Here is a 21,183-nt window from a genome sequence, read left to right as displayed (position 1 = left end):
GTCATGACGTCGCGGCGCGCTCCTCCCGCCCCGCCCCTTTCTGCCCTGCAGCGGCCGCCCCGATGGCGCCCCGAACGGAGCCCGCCCTTAACAACACCTGGCTTTTATTAAAGTTCATCCAAAACGACGACAATAAATAAAAGAAACAAACACGGAGAGCGCGAGAGAGGGGCAGCCGCGCGGCCTCACCGCCCTCTGCTGCTCCATCCCGGGGCACGGCCGTGGTGGCACCGCAGCGAACGGCCACTGCGGCGCCCCCAAACGGCCCCGGAATGGGAAAAAGGAGTAAAAATAGCACCGGCAGCTGCCAGGCCTCGCAGGGGGCTGTACCCGGCCACGGGGCCGAGGCTAGGCGCGCAGGTACAGGCGGTCCCGCGTGGCCACGCTGACCTTCTGGTGGTAGTCCTCCATCTTGTCGTGCAGCTTCTGGTAGAGCTGGGGAGAAAGGAGAGGGGGGCTGCTCCGTGAGAGCCCCTCAGCTCATTCCCACCTCTGCCCCAGCAGCTGCACCTACCAGGACGTTGCTGGGGTTGGCAGAGCTCTCCCGCAGCGCCTGCAGCAGCTGGTCGATGGCTGTGTAGGGCAGCCACACCATGGGGGCCGTGGCCGACAGTGGGAACTGCAGGGAGGAAGAAGCTTTGTGCCACGCTGCCCTGGCTTCGTTCTCCCGCTCCCAGCAGGAGGCCCGTGGAGCTGCCCAGCACTCAGCTCGGCTCACCTCGATTCCAAAGTACTGGTGCCCTTTGCCCAGCACGGCATCCACGTACTCCGAGACCAAATCCACCGCCTCCTCCAGCAGGTCGTAGTTCAGGTAGAGACGCAGCAGCTGGGCAGCATCCACTGTCTGCAAAGAGCCCAGGAAGCCCTTCTGAGCCTCTGAACGGACACACAGCCCCTGACGCAGTCCCAGGGCTGGGAGGTCGCACAAAGCAGCAGAGGAGGCACGCTGTGCAGTGAGGCTGTGCCTGGTCTCACCTTGTAGCTGTTGATGAGCCAGTTGGGCAGAGGGATGCCGTGTGCCAAGAGCTTGTTGATGACGCAGCGATGGTACAGGCTGTTCTGGGACGGGTAGCGCTCCAGGTAAGATGAGAGCAGCCTCCAGGCTTCATCTGTGGCACTGCAAGGCAATATCTCTCTCAGCACCCTGCCGGCATCCTCTGAGAGTGCCTGCAGTGCCACAGAGCATGCCATGGACCTGCCCTGCTGCTCAATGTCTGCCCTCTACGGCCACCTCGGGCCCTCAACGCAGCCACCGTGCAGGATTTTAGCAGCCTCTGGCCTTCCACAAGACTTTAGACTCCGGCCTTTGGGAGAAAGAAGCCTCTCCTCTGTTCCTCTCCCCCACAGCTGAGGATCTACCTGGACTCCTTGGTGGTAACCAGCGCCGAGAGCTGGTTTGATGCCAGCCACTCCCAAGCCTCTGCCTGTGCTGCCTCCCCTCCCAGCTGCAGCTTGATGCACCTGAAAGACAGGGAGCAGTGCAGACAGTGTCTCTGGGAGCCACAAGCAGAGCCCGAGGCAGGAGCTGGCTACGTACTTGAACGTGAGCCCCTCAAAGACGGCCGTCAGTGGCAGCTTGAATGTCTGGCACAGGGTGATGGCGGTGTCAAACAGGCCAGCCCGGATCAGGAGGGCAAGCGTCTCCTCAGGCGTGGAATTGCCTGTGGGAGGCAGAACCAGGTGAGCACCTCCACAGCCACAGGGCTCAGCCCCACGCAGTTCTGCCAGCAGAGCTCCAGCAGTACCACGTGGGTGACACAAGGAGGCTCCTCTGCACCCCCCTCTCACCTGCCACCGCGGCTGTAGACAGGTCGTGCTGCACCAGAGTCAGACGGATCCGGGCCAGCACACACTCCCTTTCCAAATCCTCCAGTTCCAGGATCTCGATTTGGCGCGTTGCTGTAACAGATGGATGCAAAGGGACCTCAGCATTTAAAGAAAGAACAATGGAGAAAATCTCTACATCTGCACCCCTCTGCCATCATCCTCTGAGTGCTCACACCGCAGGAAGTGCCCAAGGAAGGAGCGGGTTTTGCTGCCCTAAGCTGTGCACATCTCCTTGTCACAAACCTCTCCCACTCCTCATCTGTCAGGGACACCAATTCCTGAGTTACCTCGTGTTTAGAAACAGCTGCTGCTCTGCCTGCCCAGCGTGTGCTACAAAGGAGTTCGTTCAAAAATTATTGTCTTAAAAAAAATATGCCTGACCTGAAACTTTGCTAGAGTCATGCTAAAGATTAGGAGTCCAACCAAACGCCCTCCCACCCCCTGCTTTGGCAGACACAGAGCAGAAACCACACCAGCAGAGATGAGCCACACCAACAGGGCTCCCAAGAACACAAGCAACGAGAGTTTCAGAGAACTAGGAACGGCCTCAGAAAGGCTTTGTTACAATTTATTTCCACTGAAAGTAAAACCATATCTAACTACAGAACACAAAGTCCTTGGGGAAGAAGCACTACGTGGCAGGATGTTGCAGCTAGGAGATGCCAACACTAACAGAGTGCATATGCTTACAACCCCCCCCGATTATAAACCCACCAGAGATGAGCTCCCAGGAGGCAAGGGGAAAAGCTGTGGGAACGCAGGAGATGGGAAGAAGTCAGTACCAGGCACTTACTGGGGACCGCAGCGCACTCCCCATCGTGGCTTCTCTTTGGGGATGCTCCAGGCCGCTCGTACTTGCAGGAAAGAAGCAGAGAAAAGGTTGATGCCCAGCTGGTTCCTGAAGGACAAATCAGCACAATACACTCCAGCCCTCAGCTCTCCTCTCAAGCCTTGATTTGAATGAGGAGCCATGCAACTGCTTATCAGTTCAGGTTACATTTCCTTATCTCTGGCTATCAAACACAGCGCAGCGTTGGCTGATCAGGCTACAGCCACCTCCTCTCCACAAAGAGATCGGAAATACAAACCGTGTTTCTGTAATTCTCCCCTGGACTGGAATTTCAGGTGTTTGGTCTCCCTGAGATTTGACTTATCTTTAACAAGAGGTGCTACTTTCCTTCCTGTGGAACTTGCAGGAGGTTACAAATACCCTCTGCGCTATCGTAGCCACATTTCTCATCGAGCTGCATTGGGAAGGATTTCAGAAGCAGCCTCCCCCAGCGCAGCTCTCAACACCCCTACATCCAAAAGCTCGGGGCAGAGGGCTGGTGACAAGCTCACAGATCCCCTACCACAGCTCCAGATGCTGGCTGCACTATCCAGGCGTACTCAGGTCGGATCAGCCGTAAGCAGTTAATGGCTGCGAGGAAACAGTTGCCCTGCTTCTGCAGCCCTCGGAGCGTCCGCACCTCGCGGCCCAGGCGCATGCCGTACTCAAACATCACCGTGCCAGCTGAGGAAAGGAGGGGATGCATCAGCCGTGCTGTTGTCGGAGCAAGGCGAACGGGACAGGGCTGCTCCACCCCACGCCTCACCCTTGCGGTAGTTGTGGCGGTAGATGTGGAAAGCGTAGAGCAGCTCGTAGTAATTGTGGGTCATCAGGTCCACTGCTCGAGCGTGGGACTCTATGATCCCCACAACCTGCGATGCAAAGAGGCTCAAAGGGGTCAAAAATCCTCTTCGAAGGAGTTGTGCCCCCCCCTCCTCCCAGCGCAGGTTAATTAATTACCTCATTATGGAGATTGACGTAGGGGAACTCTACCAGGTCCTGGAGCTGGGAGCGCTCGCAGAGCACAACCACTAGCTGGCGCAGGCAATCCAGCTGCCTGCGGAGGGAAAGCACAGCCCTGAGCTGACCCACCACCAGGATGCAGGCTTTGAGCCACCAACGTGCTGCTTTGGGACGAGAGCCAAAGGTTTTACTGGCTTCAAACCAAGAGGTCCCTTCAGGTTTCTCCTGCGTTGGCAACAAAGATAAGCAGAACGTCCCTCCGCACTGCTTGTGTTGCTCAGGAGGGCAGCCTCCCACCACCAGCTCTGTTTGGTGAAGCTTTCTGGGGCCTCCATACTGAATCAGAGCTCCACTTCCATGAAAACCCCAACTCCAGCTTCTATCTCCTCCTGCCCACTGCATTTTCCATGGCTGCTGCGAAGCTTCCTCTGCACAGCTCGCTTTAAGGAGGTACACAAGACAAAATGCCATCCCAAGGCTCTTTCCTTTAGTAAACTAAGTTAATCAGACTCCTGAAGCCCTCCCAAACGTAATGCTGCATGCAATTCTTCAGCCATTTTGTTTCTGGTTTTTCCCTGAATAAGGCCCCGTGTTTTCTTTCAGTTTCCACTTCGGACATATTGCCAATTATAACTGCTCTTACAAAGATTAAGTACGCCTCTTTAGAGGCATCTTTACACAGAACCCCTTAATGCAGCAGTCATGTCCTACCCTGCAGTGCCAGCTTCCTTCTGCCTCAACACAAAAATTGGCAAAGGCAGGAGCTCCAAGACAAGTGAGCATCTAAGGGACAAAGCTGTCACCTACCTGCTCGGATCTGGGTTTTGCGTTAAGGCGACGTATGCGTCACTGTTGTGCCCTAAATCCAAGTGGTGCTTGAAGATGCAAGTCCTCAAGGTAGCCTGAAAACACCACACAGCACAAGAAGAGCGCATTTCAAGTTGTAGAACTAAGAAACAGCTCCTGTGTAAGCTCCTTGAAGAAGCATCTCAGCGCAGAAGGAACCTGTACCTACCTGGGTTCTCCAGTCATCTGCTGATTCCATGATGGCCACAGAAGCCAGCTGGATGACCAGCTCTGGTAAGCCAACCATGTCCAACAAGCGCAGAACCTGCAAGTGACAACTCTAGCTATACGACCCATCAAGATACTTGGCCACTGTATCTAAGTGGCTAGAGCAAAGTTAAAAAACAACAACAGCATTTGGTTAAGTTGCAGATACTGTAGTCACTATCCTCATGGTCATCCCCAAAACTAAGCTGTTGCTTCCCCCAAAAATGTGTTTCTCAAGGCTGAAGTCACCTCCCCAAAAGCTGGGAGCCTCCCCACAAGCAGCGCTGGTGTGGAACAGCTCTGCACTGGTGGGGGCCACACGTGCTGGGTAGGCTGAGCCATACCTTGCTGTAGTACTGCAGGCGCGGGGTGGAGACCATCTCGCCCTCCTCAGGCTGGATCAGCCTGTCCAAGAACTCCTCTTTTCCCACCTCGGAAGCAGCTTGGCAGAAGCAGTCCAAAGCCTGGAAGCACAGCAAAGAGCAGCTGCGTGTGTGCCTTTGGGGACTGCCCCAGCCTGCTGTACTGGAGAGGACAGCGCCGCCCACTTCAGCTGCGTCCTACGGGTCCTGCTGGCCCCGAGCTGCAACAAGAACTGCCCTGACAGCAGGTAGGTCCCACTGTCCCCCCCCAGTCCCACTCCCTGCCCAGAGGCAGAGCTCAGATCGATGTTCCCTGAGCTACACAGCAGAAACAAGGCCCTAGCAGCAAATACAACCACGGTGCCTTACCTTGTGGCCCTCACCCATGACGAGGTAGCACCTGCCCATCATGAAGCAGCAGGAGCCCATGTTCACATGGCACCATGGCTGCAGTAGGCGAATGTATTCCTACAGGAAAGGAAGAAGAGGAGCTTTCATTACCACCTCTGGCAGGATCGTTTCCCAACCTCAACATCTCCTTGGTGTGCAGAGAGAAACAGGCATTCCCTATGGCTTGCATGAAATCTCTCCCAGTATCTGTAAGAAACACACCAAACTGCACCCAGCATCCCACAGAATCATGCAGAATGCCCGCTACAAACTTACTGTAGGAGCAGGGCAAGAGAGGGAGAGCAGCCAGAGCACTGATTACAAGCTGCCAGGCACTGTGTGGAGGGCAGATGGCACCAGGCACACACCACAGCTAAAAGCCATAGCACAGGGCAATGTAACTCACCCCGGCCCTGTGCCTGCTTCATCAAGATAACATAAAGACTGAAAAATGTCATCATCATCGATCAGGAGGGAGCTAGAAGACACGATGAAGACTCAGTAGCTGGGAGAGCACCGGCTGTTCTTTGCACTCAGAGAAGCAGAGCTGTGCTAAGCTTGCTGGGGTGCAGCAGGGAAAGGCACAGGGGAGCCAGGAGCTGGCAGCAGAGCCCAGGTTTTGCTGTCCCACCCCAGTCTCAGCAAGCGCAGCTCTGTGAAATGCCATGTAATAAGACATGCTCTGAGCTCGGATTCCCTGCTCAGATTAGCCACCTGCACCGGATAAATCTCACCCCAATAAGCACCAAGGAGAGCTTTAGCACCCATCCCAGGGCAGCACTTTGGCCACCAGACCTTCTCTGCTCCCGCCTGGTACTTGCAGGGCGCTTCCTGCATCTCCACCTCTATTTGGGTCACTGCATGCACGCTCACAGTCAAAGCTGTTGTTAGCTCTCTGAGGTCAGTGCACTTAATCCAAGTTTACGTGACTGGCAGGGATCAGCGAGCCCGACAGAAGGCAGTGAGGAGGAGAAGTGCCCACTCCTGCAGGGTGGAAGGCTCTCCTATCTCCTCGAGGCAGGACACGAGCGAGGCAAAAGCAACGTGAGGAAATTCAAAGCGTGCTCACACCACACGTGCACGTATGCCAGGAGCAGAGGGATGCTGCCTGAACCGTCCTGGCATTTCCTGGCTCAGAAGAGCTGCAGATTTGACATTCTTCTTAGCAGCACGATGAGCACAAGAGAAAGCAATTCAGCCCCCAGGTAGAGGGGACTGCGAGAACAAGAGTTGTGCTAAACACAGGAGAAAGCATCTCATTAATAGCAGCCTGCCTAATCCTGAATGCCTCAAGGACTACTGTCAGTAGGGGGAACGAGGAGCATCACGTGGCACTGCGGACAAGAAATCATGCTCTTCAGTGGAGCACACGCAGCTGCAACCACCAAATCCCTACAGCACACAAGAGGAGACAGCACGAGAAATAATCCCTGAAACACAGCTGTGGAGACACTCAAAAAAATAAAGAGCACCAACAGGACGTGGGAGAGCACGGTTGGCGATGGGAAGACAGATGGATGTTTCTTACACTGCTCTTCACCAGGAAGGACACTGAAGAAATGGGTGAGGCTTCCTGAAAATGCATTTCTGCCACATGCCTTATGTGGTGGGCAAGGTGCTTGCCATTGAACCACAGCTGCCCGTGGGCAGCTAACAGCTGATGAGGTTAGGGGCTTGCTGTGACAGCCAAACAAGCTCCACAGCATCCTGCTCTCAAGACTGTGCTCCTCCTTCAGCAGGGCATGTCAGGATCCTGAGCACTTGTGCTTGGATCTTCTTCCAAAAAAGATGCAAGAGGAAATGAGTAAGAAGACTACCTTAAACAAATCCATCACTGAACTCTGCTGCATTTTCCAAGTACAATATACTAAGCCAAAAAGCCCTTCTCTTAGCAGAGACTGAGGTGGCCACTAAAATGATGATGATAGATACGAGATGGAAGTTAATTGCAGAGGCAGATTTGTGTTGATTCTCCTCCAAAAACTCGTTCCTTGTAGACCACTTCCTTCCCAGGACAAACTTCCAGCCCATCACCTCCAAACTGGAGGCACGGGAACAGAGCACGTGGGAAGACCATTCTGTGCCTGATTTCAGAGGGCAGCAGCTACAGGAAAGCAGAAGCTCAGGAGAACTATCTGCATGTCTTGAAGGGACTGTAGGTAATAAGGAAAAAAACCCACGGCACTCACCTGCAGCTGGGTGTACTGGCAGCTCCCTATCAGGCACTCTGGGAAGAGGAACCCAGGATTGCTGGGCCATCTGAGCAGGAATTAAGGAACAGGTCCGGTCCGGAGAACTCAGAGCATTGGGCTTAAACTCTGCATGTGCTCTTCTCCCATTTGGGGGGGGGGGGGGGGGGGGGGGGAAGAGAGAAGATTAAGCTGCTCTTTCTACAAATCATTATTCTGTAATAAGATTTATCCATATTAGACCAAAACCATTAGCACATCTAATCCACAACTGCCCAAATCTCGTTACCCTTCCAGATCTCCCAGCATCGCACCTTGCCAAGTAAACCTGCCAGACAGAGCTCAGGGGCTTAAAGTCAAAAACTCAAATCCTTCACTGTGTACCTCAATAGAATGGAGTCCATGAAATCTTAAAATACCCACAAATCCCATTAATGCTTACAACAGCCACTTGTTTAGGAGACTTGACTTTGAAATTTGGGTGCGAGAAGCTTTTGGAATGAGATGGCCAACGCACTGTCCCAGCTGCTCTCCTGAGACAGCCTCAGGACAGGTCCACAACAGGTTTTGTTTTATACAGAGCCCCCCTCTTGTTACAGCCCCAACAGAAAGCACAGCTCACAGCCAAGGATACAGGAGGGGCAGAAAGTCAGCCACTATTGCGGTAATGAGATGGGGCCAATTCAAACTCGTTTCAATCAAAGAGGTGTTTGGTTGCAGGAAGAGTCGGGAGACGATGTGCTTTCTGGCCACGTCCCGAAAGAAGAGCTCCACGATTGTCTGAGGGCTGGACACTGAAATACAAGGTAAGGAGGTACGGAGAACAGGGCCTGCAGCAGACGTCCCAGGTTTCTACTATGCTGGGCTCATCAGCTCAAGTGCCACAGGTTAAGCCAGAGCAAAACAGCAAGGACATCCAGTGCTCAGACTTGCGGGTACAGGATTTCTCTCAATTTCTAGTTAAATCAGAGGGAGCAGCAGGAGATCAGAGAGCCACACGCTGCAGCTTTTATTAACTGCAGCTCGATTACAACACAAATAGAGGGCTGTGCTCTCTCCCCAGCTGTGCTATTCGCAATCCATCTGCAGCTTTCCCCAGTGTTTTGCAGGGCAGGGCTGATGGAGGGAGTGCTGATTTTGCTATCTGCCTCTCTGCAAATGCCTCCCTCCTCATTCCAGCCCCTTAAGCAGCGCGATCTCTCATGAGCTAACTGTTTTCAACGCCTCTTCCCAAGCTGCCACCTCCTTTCTATCTTCCCCACGTCTCACATATTTTTCCTGGAGCACGCTGGCCAAACAGGACTTTCCTCATGAATAGGCCAAGCAATAACCCACAACACTGGCGAGCACACAAAGGATGTTTTCAGTTTTGCTTTCAGGCACTGACATTTACGTCAAAGGCAACTGCTCCCAAACTGAGACACCGATGGAGAGCTCCAACGCCGAAGATTGCAGCCCGGTTACAGAGAACACAAACCCTGCAGGGCTGTCAGCAAATGGAGAGAACTCCTAAACTCCCAGCAGCCTGCTGCCTCCTCACTTCTTTTTGCAGCTCCCTCTGAAGCGTTTCAGCCTTGAAGCACCACACAAATTAGTCACAGGCTCTGACTGTGCGTTCTCCTCCCTATCCTGCTCATCTTCTCTCTCTGAAACCATTTCAAGGTACCTATCCCCCTAATTAACTTGCTTTGTGTTCTCCCCCGTTATGACTCTTCCCCGAAGCCGGTAGCTGAAAGCATAATGGCTTTGTCTAGGGATTGTAGCAAGACATCAAACGTGAGCAGGTTATCAGCTGCAGTTTCCCCACTTAAGCTACTGGCTGTGAGCAGCGCTCACACCTGAAATGCAAATTCTTGGAAGCACAAGCACATTCTGGGGAAGCACTTTCCACGTTCTATCCCTTCCCTAAGCTGCTGCTCCTGCTTGATAAAGGACAGCGAGCAGGACCTAACATAACTACACTCGCTCCAGCGTTGCAGGACACTTTGCTGTTTTTAGTGAACAGCACGAACAACGAAACAGGGCTGCTCAAACACACCATCCGTTGGCTCTCTGCCTTAAGCATTTCCCTTGGGTGGCAGAAAAAAAGTTTAAGGATTTTATTTAACAAGAAATGGAGAACTGGCAAGCTGTAAACATCTTACCTAGCTTATGGGGTGTTAAAACAGTAGTGTCTGCTAACTCCAACACAGAGAGATGCTGCAGATTCGATTCCCTGGAGAAGAAAAAGCCATCAGCAAAGAGAAAACAAAACGCCCCCTGCTTTAATTGTACTCATTGTTCAACTCAAATCACTCCTACTGCTAAAGAAGGCAACAGTGCACAGAACAGCGAGACCTCACAGGGCAGATTTAGCACAAGGCAAGGAGTCAGCTCAAAACACAGAAGATAAAAGCCAGCCTAGCACAAACTAACTCTGAGAGCAACACTCCCACAGCAACCACCACCATGTACTGCTGGAAAGGGGATCTCAGGTCGATTCTGCAGCAGCGTACAGTCAGAGAGAGAAAGGGCAAGGCAGGGACTCACAGCGTGTCGATGGGGATGTCCGACGCCAGGCACTGGCTGGCCCACCTGATCAGGTAGTAGGAGAGAAGCAGAGGGGAGGTGCGGTGCAGCAGGTCCTGCTGAGACTGGAACAGCTGTCCCCCTCCCAGAACCATCTGCAAACAAAGCACAGGGGCTGACATGCAGAGAGGCTGAGCAACAGCCCGTGCCCCTCGGTGCCAAGGGGTGAGGTAAGGATTCCGGAGGCCCAGATGCCACGGGGAAAAATTTGACAAGCAGAGTGATGTGTGAACCAAGGTGCTTGGCACTACTGCAATGAAACACAGACTGAGATCACAGCTTTGCTGTGGCCACATCCAGGGACTGCATCCCTTCTGATCTAGCCAAGGACAACACAGACAGCTGATAGAGGAAGAAGAGAGATCCACGCTTGTGAAGGACAAGCATTTCAAGGTGGCAAAACAGCAGCTTCTGACCATGCCACGTGCCTGGCTCCAGAAGGGCACCTTGCAACGTGCTCTAAACGTCACTAAGACAAGCTTATCCAAGAAGAAGCGGAGAAGGGGATTTCTTTTCACTGAACAACTGCAGCAGTGTCTCCAAGTAAATAACACTGGTCTAAACAAATGCCCCCTTTGCCCCGGGGGCTTGCTCCCCTCAAATCACCAGCACCATTGCTTGCTCAGCCCCCCCAGCCAGCAGAATCAACCCTTCCTGGGTTACCCTATAAACACAGCTGCCATCGTGGCAGCTGCTGGCACTGGCTGGAACAGCCTCGCACGGACAGCAAAACGACGGCCTCTGGGTAAATGCTGCTGCTGTGAGGCAGAAGAGCTGTGTGCTGCGTTGCTGGATAACAAGGCTGCGATTGTCAGCTCTGCTGTGGGAGGGACGGGGACTGGATGGGAGAGCTGTGCGTGCTCAGGCAGCCCTGGTTTGGATGGAGGGCTGGAAATGGTGCCCTCCTCCCTCAGAGAGTTTTGCTTCCTGGACGTACAGCATGGAAACAGGGAGTTTGGGTGTGAGTGGCGCACGGCTGCTTCGCTCAGGATGACAAAAGACACAGGAGAAGAGGGCAGGGCTTGCCCAAGCCTCAGGCTAGTTCCAACAGTTGCCAGTGTTTTGTGGGAAGAGAGGCAGCTTGCAGTCTGGCACCAGGCAACCCAGATCCAAAAGTTCAAAGGGTGTGTGCTCGGTAGCTGGAAGGGCTGTACTCACAGGATCGCCCAGCCGCAGCAATAGCTGTTGGAGGATCAACAGGTCCCGACAGATCTGGAAACGGATCATGGCGATCTTACATACCCCCCAGCACACCACACTGACGGCTGTACTGCTGCCATAGAGCTGGGTGAGGTTCAGACGCATATTTAGAGGGTGAGCTGAAAGAAAATCATGGAGGTAAGGGGAGAAACCAGCCCAACAGGAAAGCTGGCTGAGCGGCCACTTCCCCAGCCCAAAGTACTGCCGTAGAGCTTTCACCTCTTTCCATGTCAGTGTCAGTCTCGTAGTCCATTTCTCGGATGAGCACCCCGATGGCATGGATAGGGTTTCTGATCTCCTGCAGTTTGCTGTGTATGTCCTCCATCACATTTTCCCTGTTAGGAAAAAAAAAAAAAGAAAAAAAAAGATGAGGTGTAAACTGAAGAGGTCTCCCTCTTCACCCTTACTGATCATCTCTGGAAGGGAGAGCATCCAATCAGCTTGGATGTTCTTGAAGGGAATCCTCTTCTGGCTCACAGTTTTATTACAGCGCCTGCAGAGACTGGGCTATTTATTCTGCTCCCCCAGGGCACTAGGAAATAGCAGTCAGATAGCTGGCATTCCACAGGGAGCGACTGGAGGAGGTTAGCGTGTAACCACACAGCTTGACCATGGCTCTGACCTCTAATAAGCGTGCCTGCACAATCAGCTAATGAGAACCTGTTCCTCTTCCACCCTGCCTCATCTCACAATTGCATACATTTCTGCTCAGGAGAGCCCAAGGCAACAGCAAAGGGGACTGGGGTGGAAATGCCTGCTAACAGGACCAATACCCACGCCCACCATCTCCCTCCGGCAGCACAGGGAGATACCCACACATCCCCAGTGAGACAGGATTGCTCCAGGCAACCCCTGCTCAGCCATCCCTGCCTGCAGGAATGCTTCTCCTTACGTGTCATTAGCTATCAAGTCCCCCAGGATCTGCTCTGCAGCCTTTTCTGGAGGCTGGAGGCGGGAGCAAGCCATTTCCATAATGAACGCTATTTCCATGGAAATTGATTCTCCGATCAGTCGAAGGCACTGGACAAGACAGACAACATCACGAGACATCTCCAAATCTGCAATGAAAAAATCTAACTGTATATTTACAAGAGATTTCAACAAGAAGGTGGGAGGACCATTCAAAACTCATTAGTCCGGCTGACCATCAGCAAAGCACTAGCAGCAGATTGGTCTCAGTCCTGCATGTCAAACTGCCCCTGCCCTGCTAATGAGACCAAATAAAAAGGTGGCAGTTGACAAAGGAAAGATGTGGACTCTTTTATTTGGAGGGGGGGAAAATTTTAACAACAATTAAGCATCAAATTCCCTCTAAAGCATTTTCTCCAGCTACAGGTTGAAAGGAAACACTTAGCAAACAGCAAAGAAACCCAAAGCTGAGAGCTCATACAGCTGAGCTCCACCGGATCTGCCAAGGAGCTGCCACTCCTGCTGCAGCAGTTCCCCATGAGCAGCCCTCTCTCGCAACCAAGAAGATTCTCACATTCTTAGAAACGATCTGAAAATTGACTTAAGGGCCAAGGGTTTGCAGAATAAATCCCTGTTTTCCAATGCAGTCCCTCGTGTGTGTACTTTTTAAAGATCAAGTCACTTTCTTTTGAGAAGCTTGAACCAGATGGAGCAGGCAGTGTCAGCCTCCAAACCAGCCCAGGCCTCCAGCTTTCCTTCTATCGGAGCCAGAAATAGCTCAACCAAGTGGAGGATGATTAAAAATAACCCCCCCCAAAATAATAATAATAATAAAAAAAATCAGTCCAGCACAAAAGTAGAAGTTAAGTAACATTTTCCATTGCCTTTTTCTTGTTCCATCACCAGCAAAGCATAGAGGGCACTGTGGTGACGATATTAACGTCAAGTTTTGCTCTCTCTACTATTTACTTCCTGGAGACAAGCTGCCCAGTCCCTCCCCATACACAAAAATACTCCACTACAAACTAAGCTAACAGTCTCAGAAACCTGCAGTTCTCCAAGCACTTTGACATCTCTCTCATCTGTTGCTTCTTCAAGGAGTTTACTCCACCAGCACAGCACAGAGATTGGGGAAATTTATGAAACAGAATGGCTTGCCACGAGTCAGAGCAGGTCCTACAGCTCTTGGTGAGCACTGCAAAGCCAAAAGGGGTTCACACCGGGGTGTCACCCATAAGACCTTTATGTACGGGGTCACCAGCTGGTATGATACAAAATTATGAAGTATTTCTGATGGAATTGCCCTCCTGGCTTGACCCTGCGTTCACCTGGTAGCTGTTGGAGACTGATTAAACAAAGCAGGGGACAGAAACACAAGCTCCTGAACCCCAGCAGCATGCTGGCAAGCTCCAGTCTGGCAGATCTAACCCATATAGTGGGTGTCAAGAAGGCACCGGTGTGTGTACTCAGAGAGTTCAGAACGCCACAAGGCCAAGGATCACATTGCTGTGGATGCCTGTCACTAAGCCTGAAATCTAGGACTCTTCCTTTTCAAGTTTTCTGAAATGACTTTTGGCAGATTTACAGCCCTGACACCAATTTTTAATTCCTAGTCTAGTGCTCGTGATCGATTTCCCAACACACAGTTCCCTACAGATAGCAAAACGAGAAAACTGTGTAGAGAATTACAGTCAGGAGCACTTCAGAGAGCAACTACAGATATTCCTGCATTCCTCTGCTGCAGTCTTTCCCAAAAGGCAGCATTTCAGCCTCCAATAACTCTGCATCTCCTCACTTACCATCAAAGATGGCAGCATCTTCCTCAGTCAGCAGATGCTCATTAGAGAGGAGATAGAGATGGTCCACCAAGGAGCAGGGCACGAGGAAGGACACAAACCCCTAAAAGGCAAGGCAAAGCAATTCTTTGAGTTCCTCCAATCACTCCACAGTCAAAAGGGCATGGAAACACGCAGGCCAATTGCCAAAGCACCCAGAGCACTGCTGCCCAGCCTCACCTTCTTCAGCAGGCACACCATGTTGGTGTAGGGATTCAAGAGCAGGGCCAGGGGCCGTGAGAGCGCTTCCTGGTACTGAAGGCAGCAGGCACAGAACTTGGACCAGAAATCCACCTGCAGCTGACAGAACTCCTCTGGAGAGCACTCGTATTCTGTCACACTGCCCTGGAACTAGCAGGACCAAAACAGCTTCAGATGGGAACAGGAAGGGAATGAAAAACTAGCATTTGCACTGATGTTTTGTTCCTCGTGATCAGCGTCACACAATTACACAGCTAAGGATTTATGAAGACCACTTGCAGTTCCCTACCACCCTACAGGCAAGATTTATTTGTTGCTAACGTTTTCTCCCCACAAAAGACACAAATAAAGAATGGGGAATGAAAAAACAGGCAGGACAGGTGAAGATTTTATTTCCTCAGAACCAAAAACACAGCTTATGTAACTCCTCCAGAGAGGCAGAGGATAAGACACGGCTCAGGCTCACGTTGCATTTCACCAACTTCACTGAACCACCACAACACTACGTAAAAATGAATGCAAGAACAAAGCACGGCAGGGAAAAAGAAATCCTACCTCATTTTCCACAGCTAAGGTAACCTCTTTTTTTAACTCATCCCACGTCAGGTCCATGTGCCTCTCTGTTCCTTGAGAAAAGATCTGGAAAGCAACACAGCAAACCTTCCTTTAAACCAAGAGAGCTGTCTTGGAGAGGCATTCAGCGACACACAACAATCACAATGCATTATCCATTGATTTGTGGGGTGAAAGTGTGGGAAAAGTAGGGCTGGGTGCTAAGTGCTTCAGCCAGCTTCGCTCTTCCTAGCTTGCTCCAGTGACCCCTGACAGGCCAGTAGGCTGTAGAGATCAAATTGATGCCAGCCAAGGAATCCTGCTGCCTCACATCCGAACTGCGAGGAAGGTGAACAGGGGGAGCACCAAATGCTTTCCTACTGACCTGCAAAGCCTTCTGGATGGCTGCATTTGAGAAGCGGCCAGGCGTGAAGAGGTACTCCAAGTAGGTCTCCTGCGAAGAGAACAAGATGGCAATTTACAGAAACAATGTGTATTGGGAGGACAACGTTTAAAACACTGCTGCCGGTACTAGCTCCTGTTCTCAAACTCACCCCCTTCACCTGTATTTCTTTCCAGCTTCGGTTTACACTCACACCCTGTTCCAGCCTCTCTTCTTCCCCACCCTTTGCAGCTCCCACAGCTGAATACGGCTCCCCACACACTCCAGACCTTCTTTATTCATACGTCTTGTCTCAAGGCTTGCTCTGGACTGACTTGAAATTCTCCCCTTCCCTCAAATTCAGGCTTTGTAACTAGGCTTAGTGCTTTAATGCTGTGATAAGAGCCCCAGGCTCATCTCCTTTAATTTGGAGCAATTTTAAGAAGTGTTACAAGATAAATTGTACACTTCAGCAGCCTTGACATTTTCCTTGGGGCAAAGAAGCTTCATTAATTCTCGTTGCTTTTCTAGTCAGCTCACCCTGGGGTCCTGGTCATGTCGAACCGTCACCTCCTCTTCAGGCAGTGGCTGCATGAAGACCTGGTTCCATTGTCCCGCCACGTTTCTGGAGTAATTAAACAAACAAACAGAAAAAAACAATCAGTTTTGCAGGGCAACACTCCCAGAAGCTGTCACCTGAACCCAACCTGTCACTTGCACCAGCTGACAGAAGACTGACAGCCACCACGGCCCCTCGGGTTTGCTGACAGGGCTCTGACTGGTGACAAACAACAGATTGAGCCAGCAGAGCTTCGCGCCGCTATCCCCAACCCCGAGCTAACCTGAATGCTCAGCATTTTTTATCCAGTATTTAACTCCCCGCTTGGTTACGCACCAGAAGGACTCTCTTGGCTTTACAGAAATAAGGGCAACGCTTTCATGTCACCGCTCATCTCAAAACATGATCGTACTTGGAAAAGAGCGGCCAGATCTGCTTTGGAGGAACTGTTGGTGAAGTGCAGCCCTCCCTCACAGCAAGCCTTCTGCCTGGCTTCTTACATTTTTCACATTCCTGTAGCTGAGCTGCAGCATTATACAGCAGAACAACAGAAAAAAAAAAATCCATGTGATCTGCACTGCAGGAAGACACAGCTGTGCACATGACATGAACCCTGTGATAGCAAGAGGTGCTGGGTAAGAGCTTCCAATGAGCAGAGCAGCATCTGGCAGTTCCCCCCACCAGTAACTCGAGGCAGACACTCACTGCTCGAAGTTGATGTACTTCACAATGGTTTGGTTCTCTTCATTATGCCACAGTGCCCAGATCTCAGCCGAGGTTAAGGCAAAGTCAATGAGAGTCTCCTGGAGGAAGGGCACAGATTGACTTTATGAGAAATACGAGCACAGCAGAGACTTGTGTGATTAAAAACAGCCAAACTCCCTCATGCCATTTACCCGTATTCTGGAGAGAATTCTTGACTAACAGTTAAATCCAGCAGGGAACGCTCCCTTCTTACTTGGGAAAGACCTGCCCTGGCACTCACCTGGGAGGAGAACAGCGAGGATATGTGGTCAAGGCTGTAGCGGTTGCTCTCGGTGCTCACCAGCTGGAAGACACAGAACTACCAACACATCCTGTAAGTCGTTTGTTAGAGAGGAATGCCAACCTGTATGCTGCAGGGAAGCCTGTCCTTGCTCCTCGCCACCATCCACAGGCTCCTGGTGCGGCAGCTGCTGGGCCAAGGGCAGCACAGACTGGACCGAGCCAGCAGCCTAGGCTCCAGCCAGCCTTGTCAGCAGGACAGCCTGATCCCTGCCTGGACTTGAAAGGTTTCTAGCAGTCTTCTGAAAGGCTGAACCAGAAAAACAACAACACTGCTGGTTCCTGCTAGTGACAACACGATGCAGGCAAGTGGAGATGGAAAAGACTGGAATCCTCAGGCAAGCTACTGCAAACAAAGCTCTGCGTGTTCTTACACAAGCGAGCTAGCACTGGAGAGACAGCAGAAGCCACAGTGTGTGCTTCTACTCAGAGCTTGAATCCCCCGGAGAACTGCAAGGAGAAGCTGTGCAGGAGATGAGGCTGTCCTGTGCTGTCAGCCCCCTCCTTCTGGATTTATTATTTACCACACGACACGGAGTTCTACAGAAGTTAACATTTGGCAGTGCACTGTGATGCACTTGCACGTTCCCAGGAGCCCAACATAAACACACTCTCAGTGTTTCCACGTTTATGGCCCCTTTCAGACCTTTCCCATGGCACGTATGTACTACCAGAACAGAGGGTGAATGAGTGGATCAGCATGTGGCTTAATCACAGAGAACTCTCCTCCCAAAGCAAGGACACACATCCTACACCACCGAGGACAAAAACGTTTGCTCAAAGCACTGCCTCCTCTCTCTGTAAGGGCAGACTTCACTTTCTGCCTTACGCATACTCAGCTCCAAGGAGGAACGATGTATTTTCCGCACGGGCCAAGAAAAACGTGTTTATAGCAAGGCAGCCCTGCTGCTGCTCCCTACCTGCCCCCGCTTGGGTGCATGCATGTACACGCCGAGGTAGAGCCCCAGGGACTGGGAGAAGGCCAGGCGCAGGCGGTGACCGGTGCCAGCTGCGAGCCGCAGGTCCCTGCTGACCGGCATGAACTCCAGGAGGTCTGCAACCATCAGGCACATTTGATCCTGCAGGAGACACAGGAAAGCGGCGTGAGAAATAAACAGGACCGCAAAGCTGCCTTCAAGCCTTCCCCAGCAGCAGCACGGCCAAATCCTTCCCTCCAGGATGCCAGCAAAGCATCCGTACGTGCACTGTAAGCATTCTGGTTGCAGCTTAGCTCCCCCAGCTCATCTGTGCTCTCTCAGCCAGCACACAAAGCTTCCCCTCCCTCCAGTAGCAGACACGCATTCCAGCACAGCCGAGCCGTGAAAGTGCCTGTGCTGGCTGATTAGCTCTGGAGCAAGTGGCACGCAGCAAGCAGAGGCTTTTAACAACTTCTTGTTGACAAAGAGTCACGTCGCATTACCACTCACGCAGCAGAACACCCATTTCGGGTGCTGCCTCATCCCTTTGGGTGCTCCCACTTGCCTATCTGAGTCGGTTTGGAAATAAGCCAACGCCAACCTGTTAAACTACACCTGCATCCACGCTGCTGCCCCAAACACAGGCCTCACCTTGTAGGACCACATCCTAAGCTTGTGGTCCTGGCAGAGCGCAAAGAGAAAGGCATCGTGGTCCAGGCAGTGAACTGCAAGGCTGATGGGGACGTCTGATGGGCCGTCACCTCTGAAAGCACAGGTGTTATTGCAGTGGGTTAAAAGGCAGCCAAGGTTGGCACACAGGTCCAAGACACCGGATTTCTCTCGTGATGTTTTACCCACGAACAGAGACGAAGGACTGAGGTGGGAAAAGAGAGGCGTCTGGCCCCAGGCAACGCACCCCTGGCGATCCAACTCACTGCAGGCTCGTTCATGTTTCCCAGGAAGGGTTTAACAGGGCTTTGGGTCTGATCATGTGCTTAAGCTGCCATAAGACTACAGTCCCCAAATGAGCTGCCTCTGCCTGGGTCATCTGCACATAACCTCTGCTGGTCAGAAAGGAGCCTGACATTTTGGAACAAGGACAAGAACATACAACTGTTGTAATCCTTAATCTGCCCTGGCTGCGAGCCACATCCTGGGCAAATCCTCAGAGGCCAATTACTCGACGTAACGCACTCACGGACACCGACGCACAGAATCAGCAGGACCCCATTAAGATGAACTAATCCAGCCCTCAAGTCTCACTGTGACGGGGCCTGTGACCCAGTTAACTTCTCAGAGCACATCTGCAGATGCTGATTTGCCTATCCTGGACTTCAACCTTAAAACACCACCTCCTCCCACATGAAAGAATCATAAAACAAAGCGAACTCCCTGTGTTCGCCCCCAAACACCAACCTGATGGCCGTTGGCATCCAACCGGTGAGGAAGCGCTGCACCACAGAGCTCTGTTTCAACTCCACAACCGAAACAACTCCTTGCAAAATAAAAGCAACACAGGGAAAACACGCTGAGCACTTGTTAACAAAACATCTACTGCCAGCAGGGAGGCTGACGCAGAAGAGATGCTGCGTGTGCAGCAAGGCCATAAGACGAATGTGACAAAACCCAAACCCATCCAGACCCAGAGCTGGAAGAGGGACTCCTGCACTGCACTGCACAGAAGCAGGTGTGAGGATGCAGCCTTACCAGGTACATCGTGAGGAGGCAGCTTAATAACAAAGATGCCTCCTGCTGCAGAGGGCAGAGCAAAAAGGGCCTCCCCATCGCTGCTCAGCCAGGCTGCTGAGGCCACTGAGTTGGCTGCCAAGCCCGGCACGCTGGGAATCAGGTAGTAGCTGGATGGATCTCTGAAGTTGATTTTGCCCACGTCTGTAAATACGGACTGCATTTGGCTCTCTGTTATCAGATCCTGGAAGAGGCAAAGGGAAGAGAACAAGCCTCAAGTACCCGCACGAGCCATGGAGGAAGTAATCCAGCACCTATGGAGCAACACTGCTACGTGATGAAAAAGGTTTTTCCTTTCAGTAAAAACTCTCACTCTGCCATTCGCTTTTCAACCCATGATCGCTGCTCCCCAAGAGGAGACGTAGGTTTTAAAGTCTCCCTTCCCAGCAGCATTCTCTTCCTCCTCACATGCAGCAACGCCTCCAAAGGAGCCACTGACCACAAGGATGGGCTTTAAGCCCCTCAAAAACCCCTCTATGCCACTCACCCCACGGTAGGCGTAGGCTGGGTGGGGCAGCAGGACGCGGTGCACGCTCTGCACAGTGACCAACAGCAGCACCAGATGATTCTGCACCTCACACAGGTGCACCCCACCAGGCAGCAGCGGGCAGCCCTGGATGTGTAAGCGCACAGCATTGTTCAGCAGCTCTGTGTCCAGCGATTCCTCCACCAGCTCAAGGGTGTCCCCTGATGTCGTCCTGAGAGGAGAAGGGAAGTGTGGGACACAGGGGACAACAAACTGGGGGCACATGGGGACAGACAGGAAGGGCTGGGGGCAGGCAAAGCCATCCCTGCCTGCCCTACAGCCACCTCCATCCCCTCAGCCCCCTCCATCCTTGCCTGCCCCAAAATTCATCCCTCCTATAACAAAATCCCTTCCTTCCCTCTCTGCTTGCTCCAATTCAACCCCCATCCCTCACAACCCCACCTTCCATCCCTACCTGCCCCCAAACCCATCCTTATCCCTCACAATCCCATCTTCCATCCCTACCTGCCCCAAACCCATCCCCATCACTCCATAGCCCCTTCACCTTCCATTCCTACCTGTCCCAAACCCAAACCCATCCCCAACCCTCACGACCCCACCTTCTATCCCTACCTGCCCCCAAACGCGACCCCATCACCCCCACAGCCCCTTCACTCACCCCCAAACCCAAACCCATCCCCCCTCCCGTCTATCAGTCCATCCCTACCCCAACACCCACTCCCTCACAGCCCTCCATGCCCCAAACCCCCCTCCCACGCTTTCACAGCCCACCGTTCTCCCCCCCCCACCCCCAATCCCGCCCCCGTCCCTCACAGCCCCGCCTGCCCTCACTCACCACCTCACGCAGCGGTTCCGCGTGGCCGCCCCCAGCTGCGCGCATTCCCGGTAACAGAACCCCCCAGCGCTGTCCCCGTAACGCCCGGAGGGGACGGGGGCGGTGCCCGGCGGGCTGAAGGACACCTCACGGAGCCGCCGGGGCGGGGCGCGGGGAGCCGGGCCCAGCTCCATGTAGCTGCGCTCCGCCAGCCCCGCCGCCATCTTGTCGGCACCTTCCCGCCCGCGCGGGGCAGCACGGGAAATGGCGGGCGGGGAGGAGGCGGCGCCCCCTGCCGGGTGGGCGGGGCGATGGGCGGACTGGGCGGGGCGATGGGCGGATTGGGCGTGGCCGTG

The 21,183-nt window shown here is 52.8% G+C and overlaps 1 protein-coding gene across 2 annotated transcripts; it reads right to left on the bottom strand.

The window, feature by feature from the left end:
• Positions 1–87: 87 nt before the first annotated feature.
• Positions 88–21,063, bottom strand: NUP160 (nucleoporin 160). Of its 2 annotated transcripts, none has more exons than XM_040701452.2 (35): positions 20,849–21,063; positions 20,014–20,224; positions 19,488–19,710; positions 19,197–19,275; positions 18,432–18,543; positions 17,784–17,942; positions 16,805–16,882; positions 16,525–16,622; positions 15,801–15,885; positions 15,264–15,332; positions 14,882–14,965; positions 14,306–14,476; positions 14,090–14,189; positions 12,274–12,454; positions 11,601–11,716; positions 11,340–11,500; positions 10,143–10,276; positions 9,758–9,828; positions 8,248–8,407; positions 7,614–7,683; positions 5,404–5,502; positions 5,017–5,136; positions 4,635–4,730; positions 4,427–4,521; positions 3,617–3,713; positions 3,423–3,528; positions 3,180–3,340; positions 2,621–2,681; positions 1,789–1,899; positions 1,538–1,661; positions 1,360–1,461; positions 976–1,117; positions 719–844; positions 515–619; positions 88–435 (listed from the first exon to the last, which is right to left on the bottom strand). In XM_040701452.2, the coding sequence occupies exons 1-35, from the start codon at positions 21,049–21,051 to the stop codon at positions 349–351; spliced, it is 4,197 nt and encodes a 1,398-aa protein (XP_040557386.1). In that variant the 5' UTR covers positions 21,052–21,063; the 3' UTR covers positions 88–348. The 2 variants fall into 2 exon arrangements, with proteins under 2 accessions (XP_040557386.1, XP_040557387.1); XM_040701453.2 differs by having other exon boundaries at positions 12,274–12,439.
• Positions 21,064–21,183: the final 120 nt, after the last annotated feature.

This window comes from Gallus gallus, chromosome 5 (assembly GCF_016699485.2).
Source record: "Gallus gallus isolate bGalGal1 chromosome 5, bGalGal1.mat.broiler.GRCg7b, whole genome shotgun sequence".
In the NCBI taxonomy this organism is placed as follows: Eukaryota; Metazoa; Chordata; class Aves; order Galliformes; family Phasianidae; genus Gallus; species Gallus gallus.
The sequence above is the reverse complement of the archived record's forward strand: the minus strand, read 5'-3'. Positions and strand labels throughout refer to the sequence as shown.

Bases quoted from the DNA above. Each gene is read 5' to 3' on its own strand.
- NUP160 (XM_040701452.2), bottom strand. From the start codon at position 21,051: ATGGCGGCGGGGCTGGCGGAGCGCAGCTACATGGAGCTGGGCCCGGCT. The intron at 16,883-17,783 runs GTAGGGAGCAGC...ATGTGTTGGTAG, and splicing joins ATGCACCCAAGCGGGGGCAG to TTCTGTGTCTTCCAGCTGGT. The intron at 3,529-3,616 runs GTAATTAATTAA...TTTGCATCGCAG, and splicing joins ACGTCAATCTCCATAATGAG to GTTGTGGGGATCATAGAGTC.